Here is an 11578-nt window from a genome sequence, read left to right on the forward strand (position 1 = left end):
CTGTGTGTGTATGTATGTGTGTATGTGAGTGTGTGTGTGTGTGAGAGTGTGTGTGTGAGAGAGAGTGAGGGAGGGAGAGAAAGAAAGTATGTGTGTGTATGTGTGTGTGTGTATGTGTGTGTGTGTGTATGTGTGTGTGTATGTGTGTGACGCTATGTGTGCCTGTGCATAACACGAGATAAACGATAAAGGCAATGGCAATAATATTATGTTGATGAATTTGACAGTGACACTATTGAAGATGACATTCTTTTTGCTTATCTTGTTAATGATAATGATGATGATGATGATGATGATGATGATGATGATCATCATCATCATCATCATCATCATCATCATCATCATCAAAGTAGTAGTAGTAGTAGTAGTAGTAGTAGTAGTAGTAGTAGTAGTAGTTAGTAGTAGTAGTAGTAGTAGTAGTAGTAGTAGTAGTAGTAGTAGTAGTAGTAGTAAGTAGTAAGTAGTGTTTGATCATTATTATTTTATTCCTAATAATGATAATATTTTGGATAATCTCCTTTGGGATGAAATTGAGTAAATAATTATGACGCCGAGAATTTTAAAAATCATCATCGTTATCATCATCATCATCACCATCATCATCATCATCATCATCATCATCATCATCATCATCATCATCATTTTAAAAAATGATAATATTCATAATAATTTCTAGAGATATGATAATAAAATTAGAAATCTTAATATAACGATGACAGCCTTTTTGACTGCGAACTTCCGTTTAGACTGACCTGACCTTTGAGAATCGGCTCTCGTACCCATGTGAAATTCTAGCAGAGGAACTTCACTCGTTATACTGTGGAAATGGACCCTAAAAAGATTCAGGATTTAGCAGGGAGACTCAAAAAATCAGGTGGAAAAGGTGCAGGGGCAGGACTTGGAGTTCTTGCTCTTGCTGGCGGAATTTATGGACTCACGCAGTCAATCTATACAGGTAATAATATTAATATTGAATTGAGTAAGTGTTGGTGGGTACTGGTACAGTCAATTTCATAATAAATATCTGATGTAATAACTTTGAATTGTCATTGAAGATTTTTTCTCTGGTTTTATTAATTTTTACAGACATATTGGATCGCATACATTATCTTAGTCAATTGTTTTCTTTTAGTAAAAGTCCACGAGTAAATGTGCAATATTATTGTCCGGCATACCGGCATGTTAATCTTAAAATGAAAAAAATAATAACAAAGTATCATTCTGGGCCTTGGAGTTTATTTTGGGCATATTCTTGTCTGTTGCTTTTGCAAACTGAGTAGTGTTTGCCAATGCTGCGAATCCAAGTGTGGTCTTTTTTTACAATTCTACTAATTGATTGAGTGTGTCATCATTAATCATTTCCTTTATTTAAAGCTATACCATTGTGTTGATTTATATTAATTTAAATATAGTTATTATTGTTATTACTGATATGAATTTTTACAACCATGTCTATTTAAGCTTTTGCTAGACTGTTTTATTTCGTTTATATTTTCAGTTGAGGGTGGTCACAGAGCTATTATCTTCAGTCGTCTTTCTGGGGTAAAACCTGATATTTATGTTGAAGGATTGCATTTCAGGTGAGTTTATTATTACTAATACTTTGGCTTCTAGGTATAACTTTGTAATCATTCATATGTGTGAATGTACCTATGTATGTCTCTTATTATTGTAATAATGATAATTATTATTACAGTCCACTTCGGATAATCGCAACACCTTGGGATCAGCGAAAATGTTGTGATTAACCGAAGCTGAGTTTCCTGTCCACAATTGCAACATTTTATACAGTGGAACCTCCCGATAACGACATGCCACGGGACCGAGTTTTTATGTTGTTATACGGAGGTGTCGTTATTTAGAGGTTTCCAAGATGGCGGACAAAGTGGGCGTGGTAAGGCCGCGGGACCAGTTTTTATATATAACATTGACAAAACAAACAAAACATTGTAGTGTATGCCTCTTAGAGGGTTCTTGTGCGTGTGTCTGGATGAGACTTTTAGGTGATCTGAACTGAGTACACTGATAGTGTGCTCCTGGAATCTACATCTGTTCCCTATATTTAATTTAAACCATTCCCCTTTGTCTTACTTTTTCTTATGTCATTTCAATTATAAATCTAGAAAGTTTTTTACTATCCAATTTTCTTCCTTTTTACTGGCGCTGATATGACATAGATGTGTCACAAGCGCTGTAAAACCCTAACAAACAAAAACAGGTAATTCGGACGCTGCGAGTTAGATAAAATTCCTCCCCCTCTTCCTCCTCCTCCCACAAAAATACTACTACTTCTACTACTACTACTACTTCTATCACCACATAATATCACATTTTCCAAGATTTTGTGTTTACTTGCTTACACTTACATTTATACCTTGGTTTTTATTAATTTATATCAGCCAAGATTCGTCAAAAAAAGCTGCGTTCTCATTGGTTCAAGCAGGAATCGTTTTTATAAACTTTGAGTACTCAAACTCGGTATTTTTAGTATCAGATATCTACGAAAATTGCCGAAAATCGCCAAAATGATGTCGTTATTCGGATGTTTTATCAAAAAGTGCGTCGTTATTTGGAGGGTTTTTTTTACTGATCTTAAATAGAAAAAAAAAATCGGGACCACGGGTCAATGTCGTTATCAGGAGGTTGTCGCTATTCGGAGGTGTCGTAATCGGGAGGTTCCACTGTACAAATATAGTAAACTCCAACCAGCTGTTGTAAGCATTGTTCTTAGTCCACCACAGATTGAGGAATTTGAGTGAAATAAAAACTATATCGCAGCCTGTATAGATATTGTCCAGCAAAAGCAGCTTTGATTGGATTAACTTTCACTCTTTTGTTCTCAACATTTGTAAGAGTCAAAGTGATTAGCTGTGATGAGAGACAGTAAGCTCTCACCAAACTCGTTGGTCACAATGCACAGTTGTCAATCCCAAAACAAAGGATGTCGCCCAGTCTCTCTTCACAACTGTCATTATCTACTTGCCCAGCCCCCTCGCCTCCTATATAATGGTGACAGATGACATCACAAACCCATACTGCAAAGTCTCGCCCTCTTTTGTCTTTAATAGAAATTGTGACACACTACTGCAGCATTAAATCTGGCTCATTCTCGATTTTTCAAACTATCACGATTTCATCATTGTTAAAATTTAATATTTTATTTGTTGATTTATTGAATTTGCCACTTTTTGAGGGCAAAATTTTGTCGCGATTAACCGAAGTTTGTTGCAATTAACCAGTGACTTTTATATAGAATTAAGTCCGTTTCTTGGGAAATGTTGCGATTAACCGAGTGAGTAACTATTATTACTGCATTTCAAAGTTTATGGCTGGAAGAATAACAATGACTTAATTCTAGGTTTGGATTAAAACATAAATAATTACAAGTTCAAAAATTTACTTTTGCACTAATTGTCATTTTTCTTCATTAAAATGTTTTTATTTCTTTTCTTTCTTTTTTTTTTTTTTTTACAGAGTTCCTTGGTTCCAGTATCCAATTATTTATGACATTCGATCAAAGCCCAGAAAAATATCTTCACCTACTGGCAGCAAAGGTTGGTAATTGAGTTAAGATGGTTTGTTGGAACTCTTGTTGGTTTTTCTTTGAAATTGAATAAAATTGTATTGCCTTTCTAAAGCAGCCAACCATGCAACGATGAAATCACTGTACAAAACTTCATTAAAAGTTTTTTGGGTTTTTTTTTTAAATTATGATTATTCTGCGTTTCAAGTGCTTGATCAATTATGTTTTTTTTACACATAACTAACTTGATCATTTAGCATTTTGAAGTTCATTCACTGATTATTATTGATTCTTTGTATTCTTTTTTTTTTTTTTCTGGAAAGGGAGTATTCTTTTTATTGCTTAATTTAAGTATTTGTCAATCATCTTCAGGTTGTAATTTAGTAAATTAAATAAGGTATTGGGCTACTGTTTGCTTCTCTGATCATATCCAAGCTGTGAATTTGTTCATCTAGATAAATTACTGCTTTTCTATCATTTTATAACAAAGTTGAAAAGTTTTAACATGGAAAGAGTTCTTAATGATCATTTATCTCTTTATAGTTTATTTAGATTTAAAGGAGAAAATAAATCATTCAGTAGCTGGCCTTATAAGAGCTGTGTTTTGGTAATAAAGAAACTAGGAAATGGGAGGAATGAAAAGCAATACAAGATTTGCATTTGTTTCATTGAAGTCTTACCTTCTATTGTTTCCTCAAATAGATATTATTAATGCTTTTATATTGGGGAGTCCCAATAGCTCAGCTGGTAGGTCACCCACTTCACATGCAAAGGGACCAAGATCGCTCCCAATTGCAGTCGAGATTTTTTCTGACCTCCCTGTCCACCCAGCAGTGATTGGGTAGCTGCTCTGTTAGATCTGGGGGAAAGTACTTTGCAATAGACTAGCGTCCTGTCCAAAGGGTAGATAGCAATTGATATTGTCCATTTCACACTATAGACACCGTGATAAACTCCGGCTCTATAGGCCAAATGGCTCTGAAGGACTACTTACTTTTACTTTTATATTATTTTCCTTTTTCTTTCCATTAGATTTGCAGATGGTCAATATAGGTCTCAGGGTTTTGTCTCGACCCAATGCAGCAAGTTTGCCACAAATATACAGACAGTTGGGTAATGACTATGATGAAAGAGTTCTGCCTTCTATTTGTAATGAGGTATTTAAAAAAAAATAATTTTTTTTGTTATCTTTTTCTTTGTATTTTATGTGGTTTTCATTTCCAATGTTTATTATACGGCCCTAATTAATATTATTCTTGTGATAACTAGAAGTTTTATTAAGTTAGCAAGCAAGTCTCATTTTGGTTTTTATTTCCTATGTTTATTATAAGGCTCTAAATAATATTATTTTTGTGATTGCTATAATTTTTATTAAGTGAGCAAGTAAGTCTCATTTTGGTGTCTTTTGTGTACAAAATTAGGATCAATTTGCTTTTGTTATTAACATTTTTTATATTTATCTATATATCCATTGCAGGTGCTAAAAAGTGTCGTAGCAAAGTTCAATGCATCCCAGCTTATTACACAGCGTCAACAAGTTTCCCTCCTGATCCGCCGTGCGCTTGTAGACAGAGCAAAAGATTTCCATATTATTCTAGATGATGTCTCTATAACAGAGCTAAGCTTTGGAAGAGAATACACATCTGCTGTTGAAGCCAAGCAGGTAAGCAGTTTGTGTTTCAGTTTTCTTTGCCATTTGCTCATCTAGAAGTACAAGGCTCATGTATGCTTGGAATTTGTTTTGATATTAATTGTTAGAAATGTACGAAGCCAAAACTGGTTTGAAATGAAATTAATTTCCATCAGATCTAAGTTAGACACAGCTACGCAGAGGGGAGTTGAATGATAAAGAGTTCTGGAAAAGTATGTTGAAAACAGATCGTTTCATCAACTATTTGTTTAAATGAATAATGGGCTTGCTTTATTAGAATTTAGACAAGTTGTTTGCTTTAATGCAAATGTCAATGATGCCAATCCATGTCTCAGTATTACCTCTTTTTTAATATATAATTTAACTCAGATTCAAAAAGTGTTTCTTAATTTTTATACAGATGGATAGTGCTACATTATACTCTAACATTATAAAATGATTGCACATTTTTATGACAGGTTGCCCAACAAGATGCACAGAGAGCTCAGTTTTTGGTAGAGAAGGCAATCCAAGAGAAACAACAGAAAATTGTTCAAGCTGAGGGAGAAGCAGAATCTGCCCAACTTATATCCTTTTCAAGTAGAATTTTACGTTTTTTGTTGGTATTTTTTTTTTTTTTGTTTTGTCTCCACTTCCATTTTCAATAAGTTGTCAGTTCTGTAATTGGTATTTTTAACCCATTACATCCTAAACCAAAATGAGGTTTACACTCCCTCTTCATCCTAAGCCAAAATGAGGTTAATACCCTCCTTCATCCTAAGCCAAGGATTGTAACTCTTGGGAAAGTGCTTCCTACTTCCAAATAAAAATGAATAACATAATGGTGTCCCGATTTATTTTGTGGGGAAGAAAAAAATTTTTTTATGAACTTTTAAAAAATGGACCTTGTTTTTTGGGTAAAATTTTTTAAAATCACAGCAACAACACTGTTCACAGAGTTTTATTGGGTAAATAGCTACTTTTGCTCTATTTATCTGTCTTGACCTGGAAGTAATCAAAAATAAAGTATTACAAATGATTCCCACCACTTTTTAGGTATATAAAGCAGTCATATCTCTATCGGGCAGGGTGGGATAATGGATTGAAAACTCATCGGGCGGGTTTGGATGAAGGATTTGGGAATCTCACAGGCGGTTACAGTGCTGTATAGAATGGAATGGGTTTAAAATATAGTTTTAAAATCCGAATACAAATTATAATTGACTAACAATATCCTGTAGTGACGTAAAAGTTAACAGCCATTGAATGTGCAAATATTCCGTTGTGAAGTAAAATAATGGCCAATGGAAATACAAGATTATTGTTCGGTGACATCCTGTGAATCATTCTTTATCAGAACCTTGAGGTCAGCAGGAAGTCTTAAGTCCCGGATGGTATTAGCATTTCTAGGTACCGATACCAGTTGTGGGAATTCCTGATACACTTCATGAAGTATCCAAAACCTAGGACATGTATAGGATCTGGTGTGAGAGTTGAGGAGGGAAGGATGGAGGGTGAAGTGAAATAGTAATAGTAGTAGATTTTTATTATTCCTTTCACCTAAGCCCCAGTGTACCTTTACAATAAGTCATAAGATACTCAGAGTAAACTGTAACAATGTGATGCAGACATGACATAGAAAATTCGTTCCCAACTTTTATCCAAGGGTGTTTTTGAACCCATGAGTCACTCCCTATAGAGATAATTTTTTCTTTAACTCATCCTACATTGGTGAAGCTGTCAGCCAAAATCCTGGATACTTGAAGTTGAGGAAGATCAGAGCTGCCCAAAATATTTCAAGAACCGTAAGTTTTGATTGAACAATCATGAATAGTTGTTTTCAGTTTTGCTTTTGTGTTATTGTCATTGTTTTTTGTTTTACTGTGTTTTTGTTTTGTTTTTTTTTTTCGACCTAATATCATTAAAGCAAATTGATGGTGTAGTGCTACTTGTCTTGTCTCAGAAGGTGTCAGATTGGAAATCATTTGAGGCACAAGATATTTATGTTTTGACATAAGTTTTTTAATGTTCTGTCCCATATATTTGTACGGGAAGGAGGTGAACTATTTTGTATATGATTCATATTTTATCCTTTTATAAAGATGTATATTGGTATGTCATTGAACAATTCAGCCATTGTAACCCATCAAAGAAATTGAATCAGACAGTTTAGAAATAATTGTTTACCTTTCTATCTAGGCATATGAAAGATATGGGATTTAAATACGACTATATGAAATAAGGTTTTTTTTATTTTTTTTACTACTCAACGTATAAATATGTATATGTGTACAGCACATTGCCACAGTTTCACCATACTCATTGTTCTAACTACACCACTTATTGTGGGATCAGGTGTCGAACACCCACTGTAGGATGAAGTCGTCTGTCACAATCCTCCATTCCTTTCAATTTGCAACTAGATATCTTTGTTGTGTCATTGTCAAATAATAATAATTGGCTCTTTTTGAGCACAGAGTATCGTCAACCATGAGGCTCTTGGAGCTTTACAACAACACAAAATATCTTCACTGTATTATCTTTCCATCTCTTTTGTTTGTTTTTTTTTTCAGCTCAGTGTTTCTTTTTTTACTTCTTGTACTTAATTTTTTTTTTTTTTTTTTCAATTTTAGATCGCCCAGTCACAGAACAGAGTGTACTTGAATGCTTCATCTTTGATGATGAACATCGGAGAAGACAGTTTTGATGCATCAGCAGAATCTATGATTAAGAAGAAGAAATAATTAATTTTGTCAGATGAGACCAATTATTGTCACAGAACTCGTTCATTATAATGAATTATTGTACCATATTAAATTTCCTTGACCTTTATTGATATTCGTGTTACACTCAGTACAAAATTCTAGAAATTGGTTTGTGAAGTTCTGGAGGGAAAATTATTTCATTTTGTATGGTATCATTTATTTGAAAGTGGTTGTTTATCTTACATTGTGCCTGAATTCAATCCATTTATTTTCTTTCTCTTTATGATTTATGTTTGCTTTCTCTGTTAGATTTTTTTTTTTTTAAACTAACTACAACTTAGTTTAAGCATACCGCCACCCCTGACGAAGTCGAAAATTTAAAAATAAGGTTCACTTTGTTATTTACAGGATATTATTGAGTTTTCTCAATTGTTGAATTAGTAGTTTTGTTGTGTTGTTTTGTTGGTTTTTTTCATTTTGTATTTTTAAAAATTTTGTTATATAATTATAGAAAATGTTTTCATCTACTAAGTTGTGTAATGGCTTGTGAAATATTATCTTGAGAAGGTGATAGAAATAGGAAAAGTGATTATGTATTGTCATTGGATATGAATTTGATGATTGGAAATAAAGTATTCAATCCTTTCACTCTTTTGTGCATGTTTGTTGTTTCTTTTTATATAGGGGAGGGAATTTGGCCTTTTCGGTGATTTGGGATCATTTCAGTCTGAGGGAATGTATAGGCTATTTTTGTTTCCTGTAACCCGTCATGGTTTGTTTTTTTTAAGTTAGAAAAACCCTATTGGTATATCTGTCTGCGAGGAACAGAATTTTTTTTTTTTTTTGTCTTAGAATAATTTTCCCTGGAGTATGATCTTGTAGCTGTGTATATGTATTTATTTGTGAACATTCCAGCGTTGCTGTGATTTAGCGTTTGATCTGGGCTTATAACACAACCTGAATGAATTAATTAATCTGAAAGTCAGAGCTGATAATTAAACACATCGTCTGTCTGCCTTGAATAAGTGCATTTTACATAATCAGATTCCACTGTCAGTCCAGCAGTGATTGGGTACTTGGATCTATTAGATTTTGTGTACAGTACTATGTGATCCTAATCCTTATCCTGATGGGCAATTTTTGTCAATGTCCATTGACAGCCACAGTATGAAATAAACGATAGGTCTAATAACTTTTGTTTTTGTTGTAAATCATCTCTATTATGCACTGTATTTGTTTTACCTATAAACATTTGAGTGTGTTCCTTTCAGTGGGGACCTGTGCTTGTGTCAGGATGAGACTTTTAGGTGATCTCAGTAACATGGTCTTAGAAACTACATCTGTTCCCTATTTGAAATTCCCTATGTCTTACTTTTTTGGGGTGCTTTAATTGTAATTCTACAACGTTTTACTGTCCTATTTTCTTCCTTTTTACTGGCGCTGATATGAAATGTGTTGCAAGCGCCGTTAAACCCTCAAAAACAAAAACAATAACTTTTTTTTTCAGGATTTGAATGTACCTCTTTAAGGAAGGAATCCTGTTCATGTATCTAGGTAGACTTTTAGATGGTCTCATACAAGACACGTGAAGAGATTGCTCTTGGGATCTACAATTTATTATTGTTTAAACTATATCCCATTCTCTTACTTTTCTCAAGCTGAAATGACCTGAAAGTCTCGCAAGCTCTCTAAAATATTTATAACCGTCTTTCTCGCAAGCTCTCTTAAGGATCTATAATTACAGTCTTTTTTTTTTTTTTTGTTCACTTTCACTTTTTTGTGATTATGGTTCGGCTGGAAATAAATGGGCATTATTTTTATGTCTCATTCACGCAGTTGACATTTCCTTTGGTGTTTAAGGTATTTTCATTTTTACCACCCACAACATTAGAATTTTACAATTACACATTATGTCGCTAAAACGATATGAAACACATTTTATAAAGATATATAGTAAATCTACTATTTTATGGTGCAATGTAGCGACCTTGATTTATATAGATCGTAAAAACTTCTGAACCAGTTGTTTTTCCAATGAGCAAAAAAAAAAAAATCATTGCCTGGTGCAACATTAATATAAGCCATCATGTCAAATAACGAAATTAATTAGACGATGTCAAAATTCCAAGCAAAAGAGTATGTTGAACCCGTGACCTCAAGAAGTCGGGAAGAGATTGACATAGAGTTTGAAGCGACTTTTTGGGTGGATCGTGGAAAGCTCATACGGTAGATGCACTATCTCAACGGCCAGGTGGAGTTGTACCAGTAAGGTCGCGGGTTCGAGTCCCCATCGCCGTCGCGAAGTTTTTGTTCTCTGTTGTCTTCTGGCACTTTCCTTCTCACTTCATTTCTTGTTATTATCAATATAAGTGCCTGCTCCACTTTTCTGAAGCAAAGAGTGTGATCATGAATTCTGAAACGGGGAAATGGTCGTTGTCATCTTACTTTAGATTGTGATAAAACAGAACATATGAACGACGGTGAGATATGACGCAGCGACAGACAGACATATTTATTGCCCCCCCCCCCCCTTCTTCTATATTACACACACACGTGTATATAGTGGATTGTGCGCTATAGAATGGCTCATATTCTTGAAATATTTGGACTCCAAAAACAAATATATACGAGGGCGGGCTGATATATAAGTACCGTTTGTCCATAAATCAAAAGGGAGCGTTCACATATTATGTCAACACTTTGGGGGGGGGGGGGGGGGTCTGCCAAATGTTGACAAGTGTTGACATGGGGGAGGGGGGGGGGTTCATACCCAAGATTATGTCATCAAAAATTTGGTTATACAAATAGAATAAAAACACACCCAAGAAAAACACTGTAAAAGTTGAAATGAGAGAAAGCAAAAAGTATGTTTGTTTTTTTTTTTGTTAACATCGTGTAATGCTGGCTACCAGTATTGAACAGAGTCAAAGAGGTATATATCAAATTTCACACCTTTTGGCACTCAGTTGTTTTTACCTCTTTTCCTCTGTTCAATAGCCACCATCACATGACTTTCACGAAAAATAGTCCATTTTGATGATGTCATCATATTGGGGGGAGGTGGGGGGGTCTAAAAATGCCAATTTTTTGTTGACATAATATGTGAACGCTCCCAAACATATTTTATCTTACAATCATGAATCTTCACACACCCACACACACACACACACACACACACACACACACACACTCCCAAACGATACTTCTACACTCATGTGTAACAAATATTTCATGTGGCGTCATTTGTTGTTCATAATTGAGTGACGTCATAAGCTTAATAAGACAATGCTGTTCAGAATATTGGTCCTAGGACAGCTAAGTTCAGAAATGAAAGCAGAGGAAAAAATTCTACCCAACATTTGAAACGATATGACAAGGAAGGAGATACTTTTCTGCAGGAAATTCTGACTGGTGATGAATCTTTGGTCCATCACTACACCCGGAAACCAAATCGCAGTCGATGGAGCACAGGCATATATCTTCTCCAAGTCCAAAGAAATTCAAAGTCATTGTCTCTGCGAGAAAGGTTTTGTTTACCATTTCCTGGGATATTGAGGCATAGTTCACATGGAAATTCTTGAACAAGGGCAAACAGTGAACTCTAAACAATATGTTTCAACTCTACGAGTCCTCAAAAATAGAGTCGCACGGGTTCAGATGGTAGAAATTGGATATTGCAGCATGACAATGCGCGACCCCACATTAGTCAAATTCGGTTCA

General features: G+C 34.5%; 1 protein-coding gene across 1 annotated transcript; it reads left to right on the forward strand.

Moving 5' to 3' along the window:
- Nucleotides 1–740: 740 nt before the first annotated feature.
- LOC144970804 (prohibitin-2-like) lies at nt 741–8506 on the forward strand. Its single transcript, XM_078910827.1, has 8 exons — nt 741–955; nt 1499–1580; nt 3475–3554; nt 4556–4680; nt 5001–5186; nt 5633–5740; nt 6881–6958; nt 7787–8506. The coding sequence occupies exons 1-8, from the start codon at nt 826–828 to the stop codon at nt 7895–7897; spliced, it is 900 nt and encodes a 299-aa protein (XP_078766953.1). The 5' UTR covers nt 741–825; the 3' UTR covers nt 7898–8506.
- Nucleotides 8507–11578: the final 3072 nt, after the last annotated feature.

The sequence above is a fragment of the Berghia stephanieae genome, chromosome 4 (genome assembly GCF_034508935.2).
Source record: "Berghia stephanieae isolate SIO BIC M18660-M18661 chromosome 4, UCSD_Bste_1.3, whole genome shotgun sequence".
NCBI lineage: Eukaryota > Metazoa > Mollusca > Gastropoda > Nudibranchia > Aeolidiidae > Berghia > Berghia stephanieae.

Excerpts from the sequence above, each read along its gene's own strand:
- LOC144970804 (XM_078910827.1), top strand. The coding sequence starts at position 826 with ATGGACCCTAAAAAGATTCAGGATTTAGCAGGGAGACTCAAAAAATCA. Across the intron at positions 4,681-5,000 it reads TGCCTTCTATTTGTAATGAG|GTGCTAAAAAGTGTCGTAGC; the intron begins GTATTTAAAAAA and ends TATCCATTGCAG. Across the intron at positions 5,187-5,632 it reads CTGCTGTTGAAGCCAAGCAG|GTTGCCCAACAAGATGCACA; the intron begins GTAAGCAGTTTG and ends TTTTTATGACAG.